Source organism: Phalaenopsis equestris, unplaced genomic scaffold (assembly GCF_001263595.1).
Source record: "Phalaenopsis equestris unplaced genomic scaffold, ASM126359v1 Scaffold000107, whole genome shotgun sequence".
NCBI lineage: Eukaryota > Viridiplantae > Streptophyta > Magnoliopsida > Asparagales > Orchidaceae > Phalaenopsis > Phalaenopsis equestris.
In genome coordinates this window covers 5,586,448-5,613,887 of record NW_018164549.1, presented here as the reverse complement: position 1 = coordinate 5,613,887, position 27,440 = coordinate 5,586,448, and the positions used below count along the sequence as shown (strand labels likewise).

General features: G+C 36.5%; 1 protein-coding gene across 4 annotated transcripts in view; it reads left to right on the top strand.

Annotated features, from left to right (window-relative positions):
- Nucleotides 1-27,440, top strand: part of LOC110020671 (aspartate--tRNA ligase, chloroplastic/mitochondrial) — a 66,730-nt gene that overhangs the window by 13,021 nt on the left and 26,269 nt on the right. For all 4 annotated transcript variants that reach the window (XR_002293552.1, XR_002293550.1, XR_002293551.1 and 1 more), the window contains exons 4-13: nt 2,262-2,370; nt 3,445-3,516; nt 3,937-4,028; nt 17,675-17,795; nt 17,885-18,007; nt 21,077-21,272; nt 21,380-21,567; nt 21,916-21,987; nt 23,854-23,952; nt 25,603-25,683. Coding sequence is in view for 1 of the 4 variants with exons in the window: in XM_020718853.1 (XP_020574512.1) it covers nt 2,262-2,370; nt 3,445-3,516; nt 3,937-4,028; nt 17,675-17,795; nt 17,885-18,007; nt 21,077-21,272; nt 21,380-21,567; nt 21,916-21,987; nt 23,854-23,952; nt 25,603-25,683 (1,153 nt within the window). In the remaining 3 variants the exon portion in view is untranslated. The remainder of the gene's footprint in view (nt 1-2,261; nt 2,371-3,444; nt 3,517-3,936; nt 4,029-17,674; nt 17,796-17,884; nt 18,008-21,076; nt 21,273-21,379; nt 21,568-21,915; nt 21,988-23,853; nt 23,953-25,602; nt 25,684-27,440) is intronic.

The following is a 27,440-nucleotide window of genomic DNA, read 5'->3' as shown; positions in this document are numbered from 1 at the left end:
GGGACAACAACTAACACATTGAAAAGCTGATGGCTATCAACCTGGCGAAATGCTGACATCTCAAATTTTATTTCAAACTGAAATAAAAAAAATAGCCCTAGATTGACATTACTGAATTTTCTAAAATCAAACATGTTAAATAAAAAAACACAAAATTTCTCTTTTTAAATGTTCAACAAACTTAACACCATAAGCAAATAGTGAATATACTAACTATTTTAGTGATAATAAATCTAAGTGCTTCAACAACAACAAAAAGAGAAAAGCCCTTGCTACAAATCCGTGAAAGCGTATAAAGATTCACCATAATAAATTATAGATCCAACCAATTAGGCAATCAAATGAAAAATGTGAGATTGAAGGAATGAAGTAAGAAACTTATTACTAATTAAAGGAAAAAGAGAAGGTGAAGTCGGAATCAGAGAAGAGGAGATTAGGCAATAAGCCAATGACTAACATAACTAGTCTCGCCAGTCACTACCGATTGCATCACCGCGTGAGGCAATCAAATGCTTGATCTATCACATAGGGCTAGGGTTGGTGATTTCAAAATGAATGGAATGGGTTGGGGTCATGGCTGGGATTGAGCACTTCTGATATTGTATTTCAAATCTAGCGTAGGGTTAACCACAATCGTCAATCATTAATGGTTTGTGTATCCACCGTCTGATTATATGATATGGGTAATTATTATTTCAAATTTTGATTTGCTTGTGAGCCACTCGATCCAATCCGACGCGGGCTCGAAATCGGATTGAAAATAAGTCCAATTTGAGGCTTTGGCTCATGGCTTGGCTCATGTTTTTCAATCTGATCTTGATCCGATATCAAATTCGAATCATGTTTTGAGCGATTAACGATCTCCGAACTAAATTTTTTGCTCTAATGATTGGTGATGTTATTTTAATTATGCAATATGCTAGCAATTATGAGTAGATAAATTAGGTATTTTACCTTGTTTTCTAAATTAATTTGTAATTGTTTATTAAGAAGATTATTTGGTATTAATTGTTGGAAGGAGCACTTGCAACACCTCGAGTAGGTTTTTAAGGTTCTATGAGAACCTGAACTTTTATTCAATCTCAAAGTTTGTGTTTGGAAGCCTTAAACATATCTTCCTTGGCTTCATTATTGGTGGGAGAGGGCTACCAATGGATTAAGATAATGTACTGATAATATAAAACTATTCAGATCCATACACCATTTTAGAAATGAGGAGCTTTATGATTGTTTGTCATTATGCAAAGATCCACTATTTATCGATGTCGACCAACCATTCATTCTCATTCGAGGTTGTTGCCCTTGCAATGGGATCTTGATTGGATCTTTTTATTTGCCACCCCTCCCCACACACACACTATAAACTGGTGGTGAACTTTATATCTGACCAAATCTACTAGTACTATGAGCTACTCAACTAACATCTAATGACTAGCCTTAATTAAATAATTCTTTCTCGTTATTAAAAGGGTATCTAACTATATGGCCCCACACATATGAAAAATCTAGAAACAAGTCCTTGCTAAATGACTGCAAAAGTTCTATGTACTATTTTGTCTAAAATCTAATCAGCTTTATAAAAATCTGACCTGAAACTACACATTCTTTCTCAAAAGAGTAGGCTATGTAATTTTGGATCTCACATGTTTGTCGTTGGAATTGTTCAAGACGTGTCTATTAATTTTTTTTTCTTTTCTTCTCCACTTTTTCTTTTTAATTTTAAAATATGATGGAGGTCATCAACTCCCCTATGCTTATATGTTCTTCTATAACTAGTTGTTAGTATGATAGACTTACATTTCCTCATTTTTTTTGAGATGGATGGAGTACTTGCTATAAAAGTGGCAAAACAACCTTTTGAAGAAATGATTTCACTTTGTCTGTAAATTTGAAATAATTTCACTTTGTTTGTAAATTTAATGATTTGTATGAAACTTTTTAGAAGCTTGAGGATCTATGGGGAAGTTTCAATAATAGATGAACTCTATTTTTAGAGAGGATTCTAGATGAATTTATTCTTAATAATAAATTTTTGTCTCTTGGTAGAGTACTTCATTACATTGTATGGATTTCTTTTTGCTTTTTGTTATTACTAGATTCTTTTACATTTACTGTTGTTTCAGTGAAGTGCTTACTAGGTTACTTTAAGAATATGTTTTCCTTGCTTTTCTTTTTTATGCTCTTTATGTTATTTTTAAGTTGGATAAGTTTTGCATATCAATTTTCTAAAAAAAAATATAAAAATTGCAAATTATTTTTAGATATCGAGCCCTTGATTTACGAAGACCACAGATGCAATTCAACTTACGGCTGCGATATAATGTGATTGAGAGCATTCGGGCTTTTCTAAAGAAGCAAAATTTTGTCGAGGTATCATTTCCAGGTATCATTTCCAAGTTCAGAGTTTTTTTTTTTTTTTAAATAAAATAGAATGACTTTTACTTGAAATATGGATTAGTTGCATTATACATTTCGTGGTAGTTAATGAGTGGGCAATTCCATGAATCTTCAGTTTTTGAATGGATAGCAAGCTTGATGGGTGAAAGACATATAGGTTATCATTAATGATTAAATAATCGAAATGAATTATTTTAAGTTCTTATGAAGTAGAAATTGCTATCATTAATAATGTTGCACTCAATAAATCTATCACTGATGCTAATTTATTTTGATTAATGTTTAAGCTTTATACATTGATTTATTTTTTGGTAGAAAATGAATTTGAAGAAGTGTATGATTTTTTCTTTTCAAATGTTGGATGAAGATTTCCCTTGAATGTGGTGTAGGGTGATCAGGTTTCTTCTGCATTGGCCTGTTGGATCAAGGTGAGAAGCTAGGATTGAGAGCCTTTTTTTTTTTTAAGTGATGGACGAGGCTTTGCATTTTGAGAACTTCTGAAGAATAAATAACAATCTAATGTTCATATTGAAATATGGCCTTAAAAGTACACTTGAATCAAAAGGGAGAAGAAAAGGAAAAAGACTTTTCTGCATAAAATAGAGCATTCCTCAATTTTACCATGTATCAATTGTAGTGAAAAACTATGAAATTGCTTTTGATAATCAAATTATCATACCCTAGGGTTCAATGCATGGAGTCTAATGGAAGAAAATAACTTATAACTATGGATCAAATTGCTCTAATCATTATCACATTCTAAATAATACATTAGAAATTCGGAAAGCAAATTTAAGGGCGTCCACTACATGGTCTTGTTAAGCTCTTGTTCATGATTATTGTTTTCAAAATTGTCTCTTTATGATTTTTTCTGTGAGAATTGGCTTAAGCTGAGCTAACTAGTTGGTCCTTATGGATAGCACTTTATTGCTTTGAGACAAGATGGATTCCATCTAATTAATTCCTAATCGCACCTTGGTCCATTTTTTTTTTGTTTGTTTCTTTAACATTTTTACACAGACTATCTTAAATGTGATTTCCTGATAGCTTGAGACTCCAATCTTGTCTAAATCTACACCTGAAGGTGCTCGAGATTACCTTGTGCCATCTCGTGTTCAGGTATGGATCTACTACCTTCGTTGGTATGCTAATTTGTCAATCATTTTCTTATTGTTATTTCTTTTAATCCCTTGTATCAAAAAGTGTCTATTTATCCTAGCAACAACCACATGCTGATGGTAGAATGTAAATACTTTTAAAAAATTAAATGAATGTTGTACTCTATTCGAGATCTGCAGTTTTGTTTAAGGTAGTTGAGAAAAACCTATTCCACCAATATAGGCTATTTCTATAGTATTTAAGGGAAGAATTTAATTTTATCTTGGTGTTTTCTTCATGTTTTTGTTGATATCTTAGATCTTATCCCACCAAGTAAATATTTCAGAATTTAAAATAACTATGTTAAATACTTTCTTACAAGTTTTAAACATTGCTTTCTTTTGTTCTCTTAGTGGGTTTTTTCTATCATTGTCCTTAAAGCCAGGAACTTTTTATGCATTACCTCAAAGTCCACAATTGTTTAAACAAATGTGCATGATCGGAGGATTCAGGAGATATTTTCAGATAGCGAGGTATTTGTATCTTACATTTGCTTGCGCAACCTCCATTTTAATGTTTCATCAAAATAATAAGGAAATAGATGATATGCAAAATCTTGTTTGCTTAAGGTTTGTTTGGCATTAAAGTTTTGCATTTCTTTTTCCTTAAACTTTATTTTATTTTTGTTTCCTATTCTAACTTTAAAGAAAAATTTGTTTGTTTTGTTTATTCATTATTTTAAAAACATGTTTTCACTGTCTATTGGATATGAGCTCTCAAGATTTTAAAGGAGCATTGAGTCAGACCTTGAGCTCTGTTGAGGTTGAGAAATTTTCATTGGAATATTCCGGCAAAAAAATGTCATCTTTAGCTTCCGGTGCCGCTTAACACTATTGTCACAACCAAGGACCCCTTGGTTGCTGCTTCAAATGGAAAGGCATGTAATGCAGGAGAGTCTCTAAGAATTAGATTGGGTAGGTATTGAAGAGGAGCTTGGCGAAGCCGATAATCTAGTTCATTTTCTTATCTCTGTTCCTTTGTCCTAGGGCATCATTTTAGCTGCCATCGTCTTGTCTCCCCTTTTGTATCCTTAGATTTTTGAACCTGATTATCTAGTATTTGTGATCATGACGAAAAATGAAGGCTAAATAGCTTCTGCGTCATCCATAACATGGAGCTAGGTTGGAAAGTAGACTTGAGTTTTGGGGTAAGGAAAAATCTTTTTTATAAAGAACCCAAAAGTATCTTATATTCTTAAAATAAAAACAAAATATATAAATAATACGTGATGAAAAAAATTGATGTTAATGATGCTATCTTGCCCAATTTTTCAAAATAGTATGTGTATTTGAGGAAGCATTTGAAGTAGAATTTTTGAAGGCTACTTGTTTATGTATACTAATTTCATATTTGCGAAGAGGGATTGTGAAAGATACGTATGCTAGTGCTTAGCCTAAGAGAAATTTTTTCTTTTGTGCACCTAAGGGCAATTAAGTTTTTTTGATATTTATTACGATTTAGTATAAATATGACTAATATGTTTAGAGTTAGGGTTGGGTGAGATTTTTTACCTCTCAATTTATAAGTGTTTATCCTCTATTATTAGCTTTGGAGAAATAAAATATTTGTTTTTCATTAATTTCTACGGAGGATCCTATCAAGTCGTATCAGATCATTCTATTTTGGGAAGCCAACATCCAGATTACGGCGTACAGGCTGTGACCGAATTTAGTGACCAAATCTCCCGATACAGTCACCAATCTTGGGAAAACAACGACGTGATCTTGGCAAAAGGATACATTTGACTTATCACTACAACAGTGAAACTACAGTCACGATCGAGCCTACATAAATGACGACGGGGTCGTAGGTAAGAGCTAGCGAAGAAGGTCACCTCAGATCGCAGCTTTTAGTGACGATCAATCTCGATTTGGCTTGCTGGACAACAAATCGAGATCTCATAATACATTCATGTTTTTTTTCTAGCTGCGAAGCCAACAATAGGATCGACGTGCATATAGGAAGCAATGGATTGACATGCGTACAAGAAGGCATGTCTGAGATGTTGTGGTCGGGATCAACGTATACAAACATGAAACTCTTATCTTTCGCGAGGTGCAGACGGAAACGGATTACAGTGTACAGGAGCTTTGCGCCATTCTTGATCAAAATATGTGATAAAGATTGCAGCGTAAAAGAGATCCGCACTGCTTGTGACAGAAACTCACCATCAGGATTTGTGACCGATTGGAATCCGGATAGCGAGAGCCCAACAACAGGATTTCTAGTGTTGAACTTGCATACATGAATTCAGATCGTTGCTTTCGGAGTTTTGCACGGCTTCCAATAGTTTTGCGCCAAACCACATACTAGAATTCAGGGATCACGACGCTAGAGTTTCGTGCATGCCAAAATCATGTAAAATTTTTTTGAATATATCAATTCCAGCATAGAGGAGTTTTGAAATAATGACGGCCAGGAAAATAGATTATTTGGAGAAAAAAATAGAGGAAGAGGTGACTCATCATATATGAAATGGAGGAGCATTTTTTAGCCATGAAGGGGAGTTTCATAGTCTTAGAAGAAATGATAAAGAAGATTGTGGAGTCCCACACAAACCTGCCACAACCTATTGGGGGATCCAGCGAAGGATTTAGAAACTGACTTAAGAGACAACACTTGGAAGGAATAACGTGTCATTCAAACAGTGGGAACGAGCATCAATAAGCAAAATGGGATGGCATGCAATTCAGGTTTGGAGGAGATCAATTTGAAACATTTTGGCCTAGAACGGGGAACTTTGGTAGGTGGAACCCCGATCGAGGGTTGTATCCGACAGCGCCAGTGCCTTTTGTTACAATAATTTTCGGGTGGAAGGAAATTCAGGAGCATATGAAGACAGGCGAGCTGATTATGATGCGAGCTAGACTTTTGGAAGAATAGAAATCAATATAGCAAGTGAATTCAACCCCCACTTTATGAGTGAAATGAACTTTGGTCCAACAAATTGGTGAGGAGGGTCAACCATAAGGAAGCTTAAGGGTCCGTTTAGGGCAGCTTATATGGTGCGGTGACGCACTGAAAACACACCTGATCTGTTTGAGTAAACTGTGTTTTGGCAGTTTATGCGTTTTCAAAAAGCCGAAAACATCGTTTCACATCGCACCTATCTAGGTGCGGTGGGAACTTTCTGGCTATGTTCTGGCTTTTCCAAAAAAATAAAAATTTGTAATAGTCATCACACCTAGCTTATCAACAGATTATTATTTAATCAGCGTATCAGCAGATTATTCAATAAGCTGCAGCTGCCCCAAACAAACTCTAAGATGCTGATCTTTCGACGAGAGGATGCTCATAGTTGTATTTATCATGTGGAGAGATGTTTTAATATTAATGGGCTGATTGAGGAAGGAAAATTTATGGCACCGGCTTTGTTTTTGAAACGAAAGGCTCTAGTGGTATCAATGGAGAGAACAACATCAACCAATTTGAACATGGGAAGAATTCAATGATTGATTGGTGTAAAACTTAATAACCACATGGGAAGAGGATTTACATGAGCAAATTTTTACTTTGGGTCAGAAATGATTTGTCATGGAGCATAGAGAGAAATTTAAGATGCCATCTTACTGTTTGATAGTGTTATTAGAAGAAGTGTTGGAAGGCAACTCCATGAAAATGTTGAAGCTAAAAACTCTAGCATCATTTCACCTGCTGACATTGCGAGGATTGGGGGAAAGTACAAAATTAGCATAGTTGATTGAAGATAAAAACACAATGAAACAGGATAATAAGAACAACATAGGTGGAGCACCATATCAAACTGCTACAACCACAACAATACCAAAAACTCAAGTGGTGGAAGTCCAGGGAGAATTTTCATAGGACAAAATTTATTGGTGACGATCCTCAAGCACCTTATAGAGACAGGTTTAGGAGAAGTGAGCAAATGGGTTATGTTTTCGCTATGATGAGAAGTTTTTCCTAGGACACTTGCAAAGTTTGAACATTGTAGATTTTCACAATGTGTGACGAGGAGACAGAGGATGAAAAAACAGATGCAGTAGGGACACTCTCCCTTTTTCCCAACTTGAAGACAATTTGTCTTTTGGGAAATGAGTATTGTTACATCGGTGCCTAGCCTAAGGGTAATTTTAAATTTTGTGCATCTGAGAGCAATTTAATCTTTTGTCATGTATTATTGTTTAGTGTAAATGCGGTTAATATGTTTAGGGTTAGGGTTTGGGAGAGATTTCCTACATGTAGAATTGAGAGAGATTGCCTACTTCTTGAATTGTAGGTGTTTATCTTTTATTTTATATGTTTGTGATTGTATTACTGGCTTTGGAGAAATAAAATATTTGTTTTGTCCTAATATCTATGGAGAATCTTATAATCCTATCAGATATCTTCTCCTTTTCTTCTTAGATGGCTATTGGAGCTTTGCTGCTACTCATTCGATGACTTAGTAGTAGAGAGCTCCATTCCTCACAAAAGGCCACATTTTTTAGGTTAGGGCATATAGGTGTGTGCTTACTTAGCAATTCAATGCTCAAAATTTCTAGAAAAAAGAGTGGAGATAAGGTAACAAAGTTGAGGATATTAAATTTGTGTTGAAAATTTGGAAGTTCATTGAAAGTGCATGATTTGAGCGTTAGGACAAACCCAATAATAGTTTTTGCTTTGATGCCAATTTGGTTCTTTTTTATTTTCTTGTTTATTTGATTATATGTCTATGATGATGATGATGATGCTTATGATAACAACTTATGAATTGTTCTTTCTAATATTTTCATTTATTGGTACATCTTAGTTTGAGGCTTAGATTCTAAGCTAGTTCAATTTATCTCTTATTGGATTCCCAAGGCCACCTGTGTTTGAATCATTGTCACAATACATGGTTTGTTCCTCATTTTTTTTCCAATTCAACAACAAATGATTATTATTACTAATCACTATTGATTTGGTGTGACTGCTTGAATTGAAAGAGGAAGGTTCAATTAAAGGGATGGGGAGTAATCAGTGGGACTAAGTTCCAAGTAAGCAGTGACTTTTGATTGGTTTTTGGGATGACTAGATTCTATCAAAAAATGAGGGCACAAATTAATCAAATCCATATAAAAATTGGTGGTCGGGTAATTGGACTATGTAAATAAATAATTAGACCTAATATGGGTGGAACTTTTTGTTTTACCAGGTTTAGTTTCAATGAAAACTTAATAGTTGTGTGTGTGACGCAAAGCTCACTTAGTGGTTGAATCGGTTCAACAGGGTAACCACAAGGGGCAGCCGCCCTTGGCTTGATTCGAGGATGTTTAGGGTTTAGGGTTGCCACCCAAGTGAGGGGGGTCCCCTTTAGTTATCTACTAGTATTTATATGTATTTTATTGTATTAGGGTTCAGTTTTTGCTGTGGTTTCTATTTGGACAGCCGCTGACATCATCATTTTCCCTTCTAGGCCTGTATTCGAGGATGAGTGGTGCTCCAATTATATCTCGCTCCAAATTGATGATTATCCACGACTTTCTTCTCCCCCACATCCTTTTCCCCGCTGCCGCCTTCGCTGTTTTTGTTGCAACCGCCCAAGGACGGTAGACATGTTGTTTATGTAGCCCCAAATCCCCCCTCTTCCCTATTTTCCAGTCCACATTCCCAATCTCCTTCCCAGCCGTAAACCCTCTGCCACTCCAACTATTGCTTCGCAGTCTCAACCAACCTAATGATTGTTGCAAAACCACTCTTTATCTAGTTCATGTTCTCAATCCCTTTCCGCCCGTAAACTCTCTGTCCTTTCGCCCCCCAATTGCTGTCGTAGCCTACTCCACCATACAACTGCTGCCGTTAAGCCATATCTTGCCCCCACCTTCTTCCTTAACCCCCCCACCCGCTGCCTTAGCTCACCACTACACCATTCAACCTGCTGTAAACGACCACCAGCCTGTCCCTAGCTACCCTTCCTGTGACTGACGCTACTGTCCAATCCACCACACACCTAATGTCCAACTAGTGTTTACCGCCTTCGCTCTCATCCTAGGGTATCTTTTGTGTTTGTTGTCATCTATTTCCTGTTTTGGAGAGTCATCTTAACCTATTTGAAGTTTAACAATAATATTTCCGTTTTGAATGTGTTTTGGGTTAACTCGGTATCATTTGGTATCAGAACTTGCTTAGCCATAGTCCTATCCTAGGGTTTTCTAGCATCCAACCTTGCCCAAGTTGCCTCCAAAAAAAGTTTTTCTTTCCTATTTCCAAACCATAACTAAACTTTGACCCAACCCTAATTTATCCCTGCTGATTTTCAAAAATCAGCAACTCAAAATTAATTTTCCTACACCATCAATTAGTCGCATACACTCTCTTTCACTTCTAGAGTTGGAGACACCAGCAGGAGTACACTTTAGGAAGTTGAGCAAACTGGTTTGGATAAGGATAGAGCCACCCCAAGTGAGAAGAAACCTGAGAAGAGTAGCACGCCTACTACAACCCCTGCCAGAAAATGCTTCAGATGTCACTGACTTAGGCACCTTGCCCTAGCTGTTTGATGAGCCGACTTGGGTCTCTTATCGAGCAGGGCACAATGGAGGAGGTTAGCGACGATGAGAAAGCTGAGGAACAGGTGAGGTATATTATCTTCCACCAGATGAAGCAGAGGCGCTCGTGGTTCAATTGGTCCTACAGACCAAGCTATGAGGGATTCACAGTGGCTTTGTCACGATATATTCTACACCCGTTGCCCCATGGACAGAAAGGTATGTAGTCTCATCATCGATGAAGGGAGCAGTTAGAATATAGCCTTTACACATATGGTGGAGAAATTTTGCCTCTACACAAAGATGTAGCTCTTGCTGCCATGGGACACTACATCTAGCATTGGGATACTGCCCAAGTGGAGCTCCAGGTTATCAAATCTTTCCAAGACATATGTCAGCCATGGATGCTTGAGTGTAAGGATATTATTATTGAATGCTAATGCTAATATCATCCTACGGACCACCATGAAGATGGAGGCTTGGAACCACTTACCACATGAAGCCCCGAATTTTGCTTTCTTTTGAACTTCAAGCAAGTTTTATTTTTCCTTATGCCCCCCGATTGTGATAGGGTTGCTCTTTCTTGTGCAAAGCGTGCCCTTAATCTATTTGTTTTGCTGCATGTAGATGATAATAGAAAACTTTTTACTATACTTGTAGATGATAAGTCTCTTTTTTGCACTCCATCGATGCATACGTGCATAGCTTTTTGTACTTATTGATATATTAATGCAAATGCATTTTACGGAGAACTTGGGTTTCATGACTCAAAGGTCCTCCCAACCATATTCTCTGACATTGCCGAGGAAGAAAAACAAGGCCAATATTGATCGTAGGTGCCTAGTGGGGTTTTCATTTGGGGGCTAGCTAGAAGAGTAGATGTTGTACAACGTAGTCTCAATGGATGCCTACCACCTTTATTGGGGAGACCGTGTCAATTTGACCTCAGGACTTAACACAACGGATTCAGAAACACCTATTCCTTCACCAAAGATGGGAAACACATAGTTCTCTCTTTGGTGGAGCACGAGATCACATGCACTATTTCAACATAGCAACATCAGTGGGATGAGTTTTGGTGGAAACAGTGGATGATAGGATTGAGACACCGACTCCAGGCACGGTACAGTCAAGATAGCATTACAGGGCATCACGGTCGATACCTTACCACCATGGCCACCACCTCTCGGAGAGGTTCAGGTTCCATCACTTCAGATCAGGTTGAGCCAACCTTGGACTACTTTGGAAGGATTCAACAGTATATGCGAGACACGCAGTCCTAGAAGATCAGACCAAGATGGACAGTGGCTTTGGGGGACGACATAGTCATCAGTGGGATCTAGGTGCCACTAGGGCCGCAGTCAAAGATCCTTCAATCCAGGGAGATTAAAGAAACTTTGTCACCATCAACATGTCGATGGAAGATTCGACTAATGTGTTTAAAGGCCCCTCAACCCTGGGAGACTGACGCGGGGCTCACCTTGGGGCTAAACCGGATCAGCACAGGGTAACCACAAGTAGCCTACCAACCCTTGGCTTGAGGTTAAGATTGCATCTCAAGTGAGTGGGGCCCCCCTTAGTTATCTATTAATGTTTATATGTATTTTCTTATGCTAGGGTTCAATTTTTGTTGAGGTTTCTGTTTGGATAGCCACTGACATCCTTTTCCTTCTAGAGCTATATTTAAGGACGAGTGGTGCTCCGGTTGTATCTCGCTTTGCTGTCGCTGTATTTGCTGTAGCCGCCCAAGGTCGACAGACCTGTTGTCTCTGCAGCCCCAAATCCCCTCTCTTCCCTGTTTTCCAGTCCACGTCCTCAATCCCCTTTCTAGCCGTAAACACTCTGCCACTCCATCCGCTGCTTCCCCGTTTCAACCAACCTACCATACGGCTGCAAAACCATTCCTTTACCTCATTGTTGTGCCGTAACCCTATGCCCTTCCCGCCCTCAATTGTTGCCATACCCTACTCCACCATACAACTACTGCCACGAAACCATATCCTGCCCCCTCCTGCTGCCTTAACACCCTACCCCTGTCTCTAGCCACCTTTCTGCGATTGCCGCAACTGTCCAATTCACCACCTACCTGCTGTCTAGCCGGTTTTTACCGCTTTCCCCCTCGTTCTAGGTTATCTTTTTTGTTGGTTGTCTTCTATTTTTTATTTTAGAGAGTCATTACTATAACCAATTTGAATGTTAACAATAATATTTTCGTTTTGATTGTGATTTGGGTTAACTTTGGTATCAATGTGCTCATATGGGACATTTTTTAGATGGTTTATCACTAGAGTGTTACACTAAGATGGGTAAGTTGTGTGTTTTGTTCAGTATAGGTTGTTTTGGGCTAAATACCTCATATTGTGTTGTCTGAACCATTACATCTTTTTATTAAAAATAGGGTTGGCCTTGCAAGCCAACCCATGAAATTTTCTAAATTATGGCAGCCATATCTCTAGATAGCCATACAACACACATCAAACATGTAATGAGCATGAAATATATAACCACTTGGCCCTTTTTAGTAGAGCCATTACATTTGGTATATTGTAATATTGCTAAAGTTGGTTTCCCGCTTTATCCAACCATTAATTCATTCGTTGGTGAGATTGGTGTTTTATACTTGGGCATAGGCTTATAGTTTTGGGCTGTTTTCTAGATTAGGTTCTTGTATGGCTAATGTGGGGCTCTTAAACACGGAAAAATGGCGGATGCGAGTCTCTTAGATGCAGAATTCCAAGGGGGGCTGAATGTGCGATTCAACAGAGAGCCGGTCCAATTGGATCGACCAACCAATCCTTAATCAAAACCCTATTTTTTTTGTTTGTCGCTCAAAGGGGAAGGCCTCCCCTTCCTATCCTTAGCTTATCTTTGTGTTTTTTTGCTTGCTTACGGTTAGATTTTGATTATTCCAAATTTCAATTTGCTGTCTGTGAGGCATTTCTCCCTTTCGAGGGATGTATCTGACGACGAAGTGGTGATCCGGCTGTAACTCGTTCAAGGTGGTGACTGTCTCCCAGGGCTCAGGTGGTTCTTCGGCTGTAACTCAATCCCACCGAGATTTTTATACTTTAAACTCCCTTCCCCTATTTTCCTACTGCCTGCCTAAGCCCCCCAGTCCATGCTGTCGCCGCAACCCAAACAACAACCCCATCTGCTGCTGTAACACCTCTCCAGCTTCTTAGCCTGCTATGCTTGACCTTTAGCCTTCCCCTTCCACTCAACTGCCACCACCATTCCCCCTGCCTTCCCGCTACCGTCGGCTCTTGGGTTGCCGACAAGCTCTTTCATCCCTCTACTGTACCCACAACATCCAACCAGTCCCTCCACCTACTATCCAGCCACCACTCAACACCACCATCCTCCGCCAAGGTGTTGTTTGTCATTTATTTATGTTTTGAAGAGTTTTGTTGTAACTGTTTGAATTTTAAGCAATAATATTCTCATTTCTATCGTGGTTTGGGCTAACTCCGATATTATTTTGTATCAGAGCTAGCCTAATCATAGTTTTATTTTACGTTTCTTAGCATTTACCATAAATAAAAAGTTTTCTTTCCTACCACCAAATACCCTTTTCACTTCCACAAATCCCAAAACCTAATCATGTCATCTTGGAGACACATGCCCAAGCCTACCTGAGAAGAGATACAACGAGAAAACCGCTGACTTAAGTGGAGATTGACGGACATTGAGGATGACACCTCGGAGGATTTACCTCGATGGTGATAGGGAAAGCTGAAAAGGATAAGGGATGAAAATTTCAACGCCTTCCTAAGGGAGGATGTCAACAATGAAGCTAAAAGGCCACGACGTTTCAAAATTCAGTATCAGAGGAGGCTTAGAGAGGAGGCGTCAGTTGGAGGACATTAAAATTACGGAATCAAGGTGTACTACCAAAATTTGAGGGAGGTATAGATCTAGAAGAAGTTATTGATTGGCTACATACTGTAGAACAAATTTTCGATTATAAAGATGTGCTAGATGATAAGAGGGTCAAATTAGTTTCCATCAAGTTGAAGAAAACTACTTTCTTGTGGTGGAAGAACTTACAGAGACAAAGGAAAAGAGAAGACAAATGTAAGATTGACAAGTGGGAGAAGATGAAGAAAACCATGCGGAAGAAATATCTTCCACCTCATTATCACCAGGACATGTTTCTGAAGCTACATAATCTACAACAACTAGATCTTTTCGTGGAAGAGTTCATAGCTCAGTTCGACCATTTACAGGTGAAATGCAAGCTGATTGAGGTAGATGAGCCCATTGTAGCCTGGTACCTTGGGGGCCTAGAGCCCGCTATTAACAATATGGTGCAATTGCAACCATATTAGTCATTTGGGGATGTCCAGACGTTAGCACTGACAGCGCAAAGACAACAAAAATAAAGTAGACAACCACCATCAGTTAGGAAGCCACCCACAGTCGGAGATGACAGTTGGAGCACACCTTAGGGAGTTGAGAAAGTTGGTTGGGATAATGATAGAGCCACTCCTAGTGAGAAGAAGCCTTAAAAGAGTAGCATGCCTGCTACAGTCTCTGCCAGAAAATATTTCAAATGTCATAGATGTGGGCATATTGACTCTAGATGTTGATGAGTTGTGTCTTTTACAGAGCAGGCCACTGGGGAGGTGGTTAGCGATGAGGAGAAAGCTGTGGAATAGGGTGAGATGTACCATCTGCCACCAAGTGAAGGAGAGACACTTGTGGTTTGACAGATTCTATTATTTGATATAAAGGGTCCGTAGTGGCTTTGCCACAATATATTCTCCATTCACTGCGTGGTAAATGAGAATATATGCAGTTTCATCATCGATGGAGGGAGCAGTAAGAATGCGACATCTACGCAAATGCAGAGAAGTTGAGTCTTATGACTCAGAGACACTCCGAACCATATTCTCTGACGTGGCTAACGAAGGAGAACAGGGTTAGCATTGACCGGAGGTGCCTAGTGGAGTATTCGATCGGGAGGCAACTACAAAATCACGTGTGGTGTGATGTGGTCTCTGTGGATGCTTGCCACCTTTTGTTGGGGAGACTGTGACAGTTTGACCGGAGAACTCAGCACGACGAATTTAGAAAGACATATTTCATTTCAAGGATGGGAAGCAAATCATCCTACTTCCTTCGGCGGAGTTCGAGATCACAAGAACCCTTACTAGTAGATCCGCATTAGTGGGACCAGTTTTGGTGACGATAACAGATGATGGGATTGGCACTAGCTCTAGAAACGAAACATATACGACAGAGGGCATTTTAGGATATCAGGGTTGTAAATTTACCAACAACGCCACCACAATGCAGGAAGGTTCAGGTTACCCCCAATTCAGATCTGATTAAGCCGACTGTGGTTGACCGTGAGGTAGGACATGCAGTTCAACTCAGTAGTAGACTCCCAGATGATTCGATCAATGCAGATGTTTTCTTGCGAGTTCGGAAAGATCCTTAGGTGTTTTGGAAGACAGTGTATTCCCCAGCAGGATCTTGGAGATTTGCAGACTGCAGTCATAGAGTCCTCAACACCGGGAAGTACGACAACTCCATCACCAGAAACAAACAGGCAGAAGCTTCGACGAATGAGGTTGAAGGTCTCCTAACCCCTTGAGACTGACGCGGAAAAAGGGCAGATGTGAGGCTCTCAGACATGTGATCGTCTCAAAGGGTCCGGGTGGTTCTTTGGCTGTAGCTCGACCCTGTCGAGATATTTATTCTTCCAAATCTCGTCCCCTTTTTTTCTGTTTCCAGCCTAAGCCCCTTTCCATGTTGCTGTCACAATAAAAAAAACAACCCTACCTGCTGCTATAACACCTCTCTGCCTTCCCATCCTGCTGCCACCTGACCTCCAACCTTCTAGTCAGCTGCTGCTGCCCTTCCCCTTGCTTTCCTGCTACCGCCGGCTCTCAGTTCTGCCTTCCAGGACTATTAGCTAGCCCTTCGAACTGTCCACTGTTCCCGCAACATCCAATCTATCCCTCCACCTACCATCTAACAACCACCCAACACCGCCGTCTTCCCTTGGTGTTATTAATGTTTTTTGTCATTTATTTATTGTTTTGAAGAGTCTTATTGGGATCACTTTCTGTTTTTTATTTTTGAAAATTAAAAATAGAACAAACCCAAAAATAACATTTCTTTATTCATTTTTTTGTTTTATATTTTAAATTTTTTTTTAAACACATGAGGTTTGTTTTTAAAACATAAAAAAACATAGTTGTTTTAAAAATATTTTTGAAGCATTACCTGTGCGAGGCTCCGCCACCGGCCGCTGCCCGTCTATGCACGCCACACGCCACATGCTAGCTGCTGATCTCCGACCTCTATTAGTCGTCGTTGCCGCCGTCGACCCCTACCAGTCGTCGCTAACGCCGTTGTTACCCGTCGCAGTCGCAACTTGGAGCTCGGCCTCTTCCCCCCCGCCGATGGCCCTCACTAGCCGCTGCCATAGGTCATCAGTCACCACCAGCGGCCACTGCTCATTGCCATTGGCCCCCGCCAGCCGTCACTCGCCCACAGGTAATACTTCATGCTGGGTGAAGCAAAGAAGACATTGTACATGTCATGAGCGGTAGAGCTTAATACTAGAGCGCACCTTGACCTAACTGTTTTATAAAAAGTTTAGTTTTTCTTAAAAAAATAAAAAAATACCCAACCAAGCATATTCTATATTTTTTATTTTTAAAATAACATAAATCATATCAGTATCAAACATGTTTTCTAAAAACAGAAAATAAAAAATAAAACAAAAATAAAAAATAGAAAACAGAAAATGATCCTAAATAGACCTTAAGTTTTTAAGAGATTCAAGTCCTAGAGCTCTTTATGTTTCCCACAAGAGTGGCCTAAATTCGGATCTGCATTTTTTATTTTTGAGGTTTTCATTATTTGGCTGGCCCATAACTTGGGTCTTCTAGAAGATCTATCCGACCAAACCCAAACCCAAACCCAAACCCAAACCCTGGCCTCCCACACCTTTTTACACTATTTGGAGCTTCTTAAACCAAAAATACTCGATCAATCCAAAAAGAGGTTGCCCGCCGCATCTAACCCTTCAATTTCTTGGATAAGTTTGCCAAAGATGATATTGATGATATCTTTTGTAGTTTGGTCATTTTGACTTCCCATGCCTGTGATGTCCATTCTGGCACAATGTGTCAAGGTTTCAGCCATAAAGTGTCACTTGAACTCTTGGCCATGGCTCTCTTCATTATTGTTGGTTTCTGACATAAGTGGTGCAAAATGCAGTCAAATGGTGAACTATTTTGTAAATGAATCACCTACAAAGAGAAGCTCATAATGTCTCTTCCTTTAATCGAATGAATCTAAAATTTTATTAACAAATCAGTTTATGAGCGACCAAGCTTGCGATAGAGCTAATCTACATCCTACAAATCAGAATTCGGTTTTTGATTCTTGACTTGTCTTTGCAATTAGTATTACTTGACATCATTAGCCTTATCTGAACCATTTGGGATGGGCAGGCATGATTTTAAATTTTAAAGAAAAATATGAGGTAGAGATTTGAACTGTAATCTTGCATGGGAAAAGCTTAGGCCAATCTAACTTTCTTATTTTTTTTGTGGAGAGTCGTTTTCACCGAGATTGTTGTAACAGCAAAAGAAGGAGGTCTGCTTATGTAAATTTCCTTTTCTATGCAGATGTTTTCGAGATGAAGATCTTAGAGCTGATAGGCAGCCCGAGTTTACACAACTTGACATGGAGTTCTCATTCACAACATTAGAAGACATCTTAAAACTTAATGAAGACCTGATAAGACATGTTTGCTCTTGTCATAGAGTTTTTTCTCTACTTTTCTTATTTATTCTCGCCTCTAAAATAATTTTTAGTTAAAATCCTTGTTTTGGCAGGTTTTTCATGAGATGATCGGAATAGAACTTCCAAACCCTTTCCCAAAGTTAACTTATGTGGAAGCTATGAGTCGGTATGGGTCTGATCGGCCAGACCTCCGGTTTAACCTTGATTTAAAAACTGTGAGTTCCAACATGTGCTTTGGACCTTTTCTTATGGACGCTTCCTTATGAATATTTATGGTAATGGCTTGTAGTTTGTTTTGGTAGGGCAAATTATGTTCTCGGGATTGAATTTTCTATTACCGAATGTGATATGCCGTCGTACAGGCATAGGAAGGCTTGGAAGGTACCATACTTGCTTAGGTTAGAAATAGCAGTAGAGAGTGTGTTTGGATGCATGTCTAAAGAAAGGGGGATGATAGAGGTGGAGGTGGTGGAGGTAGCGGAATGCAAAGGGTGTAAGGCAGATATTAGCCATCTCACATAGCCTTATGAAGCATAATTTCAAAAGGAAGAATACTGGCAGAAAATTCCAAGCAGCGGAAGGATACTGATCCATTCACTATCCTTAAAGAATAGCCTCTATATTCTTGAATAGAAAGGTCCCCTATGATAAAGTACAAAAATGTTTCTAATACGCAAATAAATAATAAATAGCAGTGAAATGATACTCGACTCCTTAATAACAAATCAAATGACATCCAATACCTTGAAATTCAAATTCATGAAATAACTTCTAAAGCAACACATAAATAACTAGTTTCATGGTGAGCCAAATCCGAAGGATGTTCTGGATGACCACTGCATTGAGTAGGTGGCTTTGCAGTTGTCTCAGTCACATAAGTTGAAAACAGTTTATAAGTGCTATAAAACAGACGTGTTTCTTTGAATTCAGACTAGTTTGCTAGCACCTGCTTCTAGATTAATCCATGTGACTAGTTTGCATTGTGTTTAACATAAACCATATGTAGCATTTACTAACAGGCTCATTAATTGGGTAAAAAAAATTAAGTTGCATATTTCATTTAAACTGTTGCCGTGAGATGGAAACATAGGTGACAATGCCCAAGCTTTGTCAACTTGGTCCAACCCATTTATTCAGCAGTTGCTTTTTCATGCTCGCTAATTGTATTAACCTAACATGACAACCCATTGTTTTTCTCACCCATGGATGCCAATTTATTACTCTTGTTTATTAATTTTCATACACGGGAGAGTGATTCTATTCAAGTTACATTGTAAAGATAAAAATATATATTTTTAATTATTTGCTACTCAAGGAGGTTGCCGCTGTTACCTTGTGAGCTAGAACATGCTGATTGAATTTATTTTGGATATGCATATTACTTTTGGTGACATGATGGATCATCCTTTTATTGTGGGCTCAAGTTGCATGACATCATTACATCATTTCAGCTTGGATTGTTTGGTGATGTAAACTGAAATTCGTTAGTAAAGTCAAACTTGATGTCGAATAAGATGGCTAGTTTTTTATGAGTATTATTGTAGAAAATTGAAGATAGTTCAGAAAGAGATTATACAATAATAAGTTGATTTGGTGAATTGAGAAGGTATACTAAATTATTAAGAAAATTATATGCATTTTTAAAATGTGATAAAAATTGAATATTATAATAAAATAGAAGTATTGTAAAGGAGTAGTGAATAATGGAAAAGTTGGTCTTGATGATCTATATAATAACCTGACACTAAAGAAGTATAATGGAGATATTTGGAATAAATACAACAAGCAATAAGGAATCTAAGAGTTTTGATCAAGTTAGATGCATTAAAAATAAAATAGGATTTTATATGAAGTGAATACATCAATGACTGATAGAAATTATTATTTTGAGGGATTAGTAAATGAGCGACTTAAGAAAGAAATTATTTTGGAATATTATAATGAACAATGTAATGAAAATATATTTGATTGATCCAAGAAAGCGAAGCTGAACTATCTCTAAAAAATATATAAAAATAAGGCTTCAAGTCCAAATAAGATGCCTTTTGAAATTTGATGAGTTATGTGAAATATATTGCATTAAAAAATGGTTAGTAAAATTTTTCTGTTGAATTTTGAAAACTAAAATGATAGCAATTTATAGAAAAAAGTTTTTTGATATCAATATATAAGAATAGAGATAATGCTCAAGATTGTGTAACTATAGAGGAATTAAACATATGATTTATATAATGAAGCTATGTAAGAGTGTCGCTGAATATGGGCTTAAAAATTACTGAAATTTTGGATAATGAATATTATTTCTTGCCAAAAAGTTTATTATTTAAGCAATGTTTATTAAGATAAATATTATGTAAATATATAAAACTAAGAAGTGATTTTCATATGATTTTTATTGATTATGAGAAGCACATGATCAAATACCATAATAATTAATATGGTGCACGCATAAATTAAAAATGTATGTCAAATGTATATTGACATTATTAAAAAAATATATGACGAAGCATTGGTTATTATTTGAAGTAGTTTTTGTGTGACCCAAGAGTTTCTAATCAAGGATCACATTGAATCTATATCATTTTATATAAGTTATGGTGCTTAAAGTGTGGTGCTTTTATGTATGCTTTTTTAAATTTTATAGTTTTCATTGGTGAAATATCCATTAAAATATTTTAAAAATTAAAATAATGGAGGAAATATTTAGAAAATTGAGGTTTTTGAGTTAGTAAAAAATATTTTGAGTGCATGTTATTATTTTAATGGGTATTGTATTAATAATAATTATTTAATAATATTATTAGAAGATATGATGATACCTATATTTGATAGATTTAACTATCTTAGATCTATTTTTTAAAAATGAAGATATCAATGAGGATAAAACTTCTAGTGTTAAGGCTGTTTTCTTAAATAGAGAAATTCTCAGGAGTTTTGTATGATAAAATAATGTCATAGGAGCTTAAAGACAAATTTAATATAACTGCAATTAGACTAACGATGTTCCAAAGATCTGAATTTCATGTTGTAAGAACATTCGAATATATAAATTGAGTGTGAGAAAAACAAATATATTAAAATTGTTGTGTCAAAACTAGGAAGTATAAATTCATGAATTGCTTTATTAGAAGAAATCCGAGAGGGCGACTGAAAATGAATATTGGTGGGTTGGCTATTTTCTTTTGAAAAAATAGAATTGAGATTTTTGCCATTTTTATAGGGTATAGCATTAATTTTATTTAAGAAATAATCTATTAATTAGATTTTTTTTGTGGGAAATGCAGGTCACGGACATTTTCTTAGGGTGTAATTTTCAAGTTTTTGCAGAATCCATAACGAACGGTGAGATTATCAAAGCATTATGTGTGCCTTTGGGTGCGGAAAAATTATCAAACACAGCCCTCAAAAAGGGTAATATATATAATGAGGCAACAAAGGCTGGAGCTAAAGGTTTACCTTTCCTCAAGGTCCTGGATGATGGTATCCTTCTGCCATTTGATTTCACTTTAGTACTACAATTGACCTTCAAATTTTTTCTTGCTTCCAAAGTATATTGTTGGTTATTCTTTTGTGCTAAAATTTTATAGGAGAGCTTGATGGCTTTCCTGCTTTAGTTGCAAGCTTAGATCCGGTAAAAAAGGAGCAATTGATGAGACTTGTTTCAGCTAAGTCTGGAGATCTAATTTTGTTTGCGGTGGGCCATCAAGCTACTGTGAACAAGATCCTTGACAGGCTCAGATTGTTCATAGCCAATGAATTGGGTTTGATTGATACTGTAGGTCTTTAACTATGAAAATTCAAATCACAATGTTGTTAATTTGTTGACTAAAATGCTTGACTTTCACTTACATATCTTTTTGTTTATGATACTTTTTAAAATATTTTAGTAACAATAAATAAATTAATGTCAGTTAAATAAGACTGAAAATGTTTCTTTTGTTTGATGTTATGATATTTGCTAAGGGTTATTTACAAATAAGGCAATGTTAAAAATGTAGTCAAGCTTTATTTATGTATTATATTCGTTAAGGGTTGGATGAAGGAGGAACTTATATCTAGAATTCTCATTTGATATTTTTCTTTTTCCACAACTCTTCTGTTTATTGATTCTTTTTTTTGCCAGTTCTCCCATTCAATTCTTTGGGTAGTGGACTTTCCAATGTTTGAGTGGAACTCTGAGGAACAAAGACTTGAGGTCAATTATTCATCTTTATTGTATATTTTTATTTTGGATAAATGTAAATCCTTTATCTGTTGATAAACGCAGTGGACCATCCATGAGCTTTCTAAAATTAGTAAGGTGTACTGCCTGTTTATCGACAGAAGAGTTGTTGGTTACCTTAAGGATGTTATTCCCTTAATGAATCATTAGCATTTTTTGTTGGTTACTTCTGCCTGTTTATGTCATGTAAGACATATATTTCCTGAAGCAATATCTTTTCTACTTTTAGTAAAATTGATTGGTTATTCCTACTACTGATAATTCATGCATCCAGGAATTTTCAGTTGAAATTAAATAACTTTATACTTCGTTATGCATGCATGAAATATTTTTAAAAGACCATTCTGGTTTCCATTATTTCAATTTTAGTAATGATGAATGATAAAATAATTGGAAGTTAGAGCTATTATTTATTTGATTTATTCCCTAGAATGTATTAATTGGATGAATATTATATAATCATCATCAAGCAAGCAACAACTATTCTAGCCCAATTCACCAAGTCTGAATTGAGACGCAGTGGCAGTGTTGTAGTTTCAAAGAACCATACGGAATTTTGTGACTGAATAGGATAGTTTTAAAACGTGAAAAGTAATGTCAACAAAAATTTCCTTTTATTTATCTACTCCATTTCCTTCCTATTTCTATCACATTATATCTTCTAAGTTGTACACGCCAGTATATCTTAATTCTATTTTTTAACTACCTCGTCTTCAGAAAGTACTACTCTCAATATCTCCCAAATACAAGTATTTCTATTATTTTCAGTTTTACCAAACATTCATCTATGAATATCCTTTCTCTGACACTCATTTTGGTTTCAAATTTTTCTTCAAAATAATTGGACTTAATATAGTTTTAGTAAATTTATCGCTAAGTGTAAGGTCTCTTACTATATTCATGCCCATGTAACCAAAATGAGTGTCAGAGAAAGGATATAGTAAAACTGAAAATAATAGACATGGGCATGAATATAATAAGAGACCAAAATAACATGGCCATGAATATAGTAAGAGACCTTACACTTAGCGATAAATTTACTAAAACTATATTAAGTCCAATTATTTTGAAGAAAAATTTGAAACCAAAATGAGTGTCAGAGAAAGGATATTCATAGATGAATGTTTGGTAAAACTGAAAATAATAGAAATACTTGTATTTGGGAGATATTGAGAGTAGTACTTTCTGAAGACGAGGTAGTTAAAAAATAGAATTAAGATATACTGGCGTGTACAACTTAGAAGATATAATGTGATAGAAATAGGAAGGAAATGGAGTAGATAAATAAAAGGAAATTTTTGTTGACATTACTTTTCACGTTTTAAAACTATCCTATTCAGTCACAAAATTCCGTATGGTTCTTTGAAACTACAACACTGCCACTGCGTCTCAATTCAGACTTGGTGAATTGGGCTAGAATAGTTGTTGCTTGCTTGATGATGATTATATAATATTCATCCAATTAACACATTCATTTATTTTTGGAATTCAATCATTTGTTTGGTTCAAATTAAAGTCCAACACAGCCTTTAGTTTCTCCATTTTAATAATCAAACAATCCCTGAAGTGCGCTTGGACCAATTCATTTTGAATTGTGTACATTAAGCTTGATTGGATTGGTTTCTTGCGGCCTTAAACTTCAATTCTTAAATATATGTCACCTTATTTATGCATGAAAAGATGTATTTCCCTTTTTAGAAGTTAAAATTAGTGGTATTTTTGATGTGATGTGAATGATTTTTCTGGTATAAATGTCAAATGTAAAGTATAGGTTTTAGATATGACTGATATGCAAATCCGTCTTTCTAATTTTATGATTGATACTTCTTTGAGATACAGGCTCTTCACCATCCATTTACCGCCCCGAATCCTGAAGACATGGATGACCTTCCTTCAGCTCGTGCTTTAGCCTATGACATGGTCTACAATGGAATTGAGGTATCCCTTATGTGCTTTTTTGGTCTCCGAGCTATGAAATTATCACACCTAGTTCATTACATCAAAGGACATTAACATCTTTTTTTAAATTCCTGAGAATTTGATGCGACTGTTTCCTGTTTCGAAAGGTTGCTTTCTTGAGTTTCTCTTAATCATTTTATGAAATATTTTCTGAACTAAATTTGAGGCAATTCTTTACCCTAATGTCTAATGATAAAAGATTATGTTTCTTGCAATGTACTGTGAATCTTTGATCAGTAATCAAGTGGATGAAAATTTTTTTGGGGCATTTATTTACATAGCACACAATTCTTATGTATTGCATTTCTCACACCTAAACTTACATATTTACAAACATAGCACTCAAATTCTTTAATATCACATAAAAATAACACTATTACCACATTTTAGAAGTGAAATTTATATTTTTCATGACTGTATTTAAAGCACCAAAGTTCTTTGTAAATATGAAAGTTTAGGTGTGAGATATGTAAATACATAAAAATTTTGCGCTACAAGGTAAATTTCCCAATTTTTTTTATTTAAATTTATTGAAGGTATTGAAATATATATATTGCTTGACCTCATTTTCAAAATTTAACAATAGATTCGATTATGTTTTCTTATTTATTTAGTGAGTTAATTAGTCAATTTTAGGTTATGTTAGCCTTCTCCATATGTCTACTCCCTTTTTTACCTTTTGACATTTATGCAAATTTGTGTGACTTCACTTGGACAAAAATCAATTTGCGCATGAATGCCCTTTTTTGGTGGTTTATTTTTCCTACTGCAATTTCTGGAGCCCTTGTCAATTTTAAGATGGTGAAATGGGCGCGCAAGGAAGCCGGGGAGCCATGTGAAGGGAGCCGCTGGATAGACTTCTGCGACTAGCCCTTCCACGTGGGTTTGGCCCCTCCTTCCCATAGGGAGATCCAATCCTATTTTTCTGGGGCTTATATATGTGATTCCCGTGTTTTAGTTTTTTAATTTTGTGTGTTTTGTATCGGGATAACTACCAACTTCTCTTCTTCCCTTCAAAAGCGGTATCTTAAGGTTTCAGTGGTACTTCGGCTGTATCTTGGTCTCCAGGTGGTGTGTATCCTCCCTATATCCTTCCATGTCCCTCCTGCTTCGTTGCCACGCCTCTCTCCTCGCTTCTGGCCGCCCGGACAATAGCCCGTTTGCTGTTTTTCTGCAGATTTCCTATGGTCCAGCCTTTTCTCCTCCCTGCCATTGCTGTTCCAGCCAACTACCTTTGCTGCCGCTGATGTACAGCCCTTCCTCTTTGCTGCCTTCACCATTTCAGCCCTCCATCCTTGCTGCCATCACCTCGAAAAATCCTCTCACATCTCTCACTGCTGTTTGTTTCCTGTTTGACACTGGGGAAGCAACCGCCTTGTTGTTTTTTGCTTGCCAAACACTTTTTCCACCGTTGCGCCACCTTCCAAACCCTCGTCGACCACCACCCCTGAATCTACCCCTAGTTGAGTTTGTGTTGTTGTTTGTTGCAATTTCATATTTCAATGCCTTTGATTGTAATTTTTTTATCGGATTTCAGGAATAATATTTATATTTGCTGCTCTTATATTTTATCTCCGTTATCAGATGGAATCATATTAATATAAGTCTTTTCATATGTTTATGCAATAGATTGGTGGGGGCAGTTTGAGAATTCATAAGCGTAAGGTTCAAGAGAAAGTCTTTGAAACTATAGGCATTCCACCTAGGCAGGTACAATTTCCACCTCAACAAAGTACTAGAGGTTATCTTAAGGAATGCCTTGTTTTTTACAGTTCTGTTGTTTTTTTTTCAAACAAGTTCAACATCTTTTGCTAATTCATGTTTATATATCTACTTGCATTTTTTATACTATTTTATTTGAGTAAGATACCGAAATAGTCTCTTAATTATTTATATGGGACTATTTGTCCTAGGTTCTATAAAAATGTTAAATTAGCCCTCATACGCCTTTACTATGGGGTGAAATAATCCTAGGAAGGATTATTTTAGCCTCCATTAAAAGTGTTTGGGAACTAAATCAACACTTATATAGAATCTGGGACTAAAATGATCCATGCAAAATGTCAGGAGGCTATTTTGACACTTTTCTCTATTTATTTGCGCTGGTTTGTCAAAATTGCTAGTTATTTGATTCCATTGCCATGCGTTGAGAAGGTGATGTGGTACACATGCTTTTATATTTGACTCTAAATACCTTCCAATTCATTTTGCTTGACTCATTACCTTTTTGCGGGGATCTATAACATTGCTTCCTTGATTCCATTAGCTAATCATTTTGTTTGTGATTATTATCTTTCTTTAACATACATACCATTGTAACCCTTTGATAAGAAGTTGATCATGTATTCTACAAATTAAAAGAAAGAAAATTGGAAGGGATACTTGCTCATATTAATGAATGTTTACACCATTTATGTGATATGAAACATATATATTTTTTAGTATGCCTATTATGTTGACTGAAAACTATGAGTTTGATCGCTGCTCTATCTAAACTTGTTCTTTTATTCTTAAGCAATAGAAAAGAGGAACATTGTTATGTTTCTACCATTCTTAAGACTAGCATTATTTTGACATTTCATTGATTATTATTTTAGATTACCTGGGGTTGCAAGTTCTTCTTGATAGTTCTGCTTTCTAAAATTTCTTGTTTTCATTTCTTATTTATTTTTTATATGTGGTGCACAATTAAGGTTGATATATTGTATGCATGATTTAAAGAACTTTTATGATTGTTTGATCTTTAATAATTTTTATCAGATTTTTTTCTTAATGTTTGCTTTGATTGAGTAAGAGCATAGTTGCACTTTTAAAGTATATGAGCTTTCAAATGGTTCAAAATTAAATAAATAGATTGTGGACATATTTGGTGATATGATTAGTGAAATGCAGGATAAAATTGAACTTTTAATAGTGTTTTCATGTCTTTTGATCATTTCTATTTTCTTCACAACGGTGATAAACATTTAAATTTAATGAGAGCTTATGAATGTTATTCCATAATTAATTTCTATGTTGTAGATAACAAATAATATTATTATCTGTCGGCGCTTAATAGGGGAAAAGAGTTTAATGTTTGGGGGTCGCCCGTAAGAAGCCGTCGGTCGCCGGAATCGAAATCCCGTCGCCCGCTTCGGAAGGACTTTTTAATTTACGTATATATATATAATTTTAGAAAAATATGAAATCAAACTGACCTCATATTTTCCATAGTTTAAATGAAAGAGCACTCAACCTCAAATCCTGTATCTACCCCAAGGGATAAACACAAGACTTGAGGGTGAGGCTCGATCAAATAAACTAAGAAAGATATGACATCCGTTTGGGTCTGCGAAACCGTTTTATTTGCCGACAAGTTCCCCTATTTAATACAAAAAATTAAATAGGATTTATTTTAAGCTGGGTTCGGAAAAACCCCCTATAAGGGCAAGCCCCTATAGTTAATTACATCTCAAATGACCGAAGTC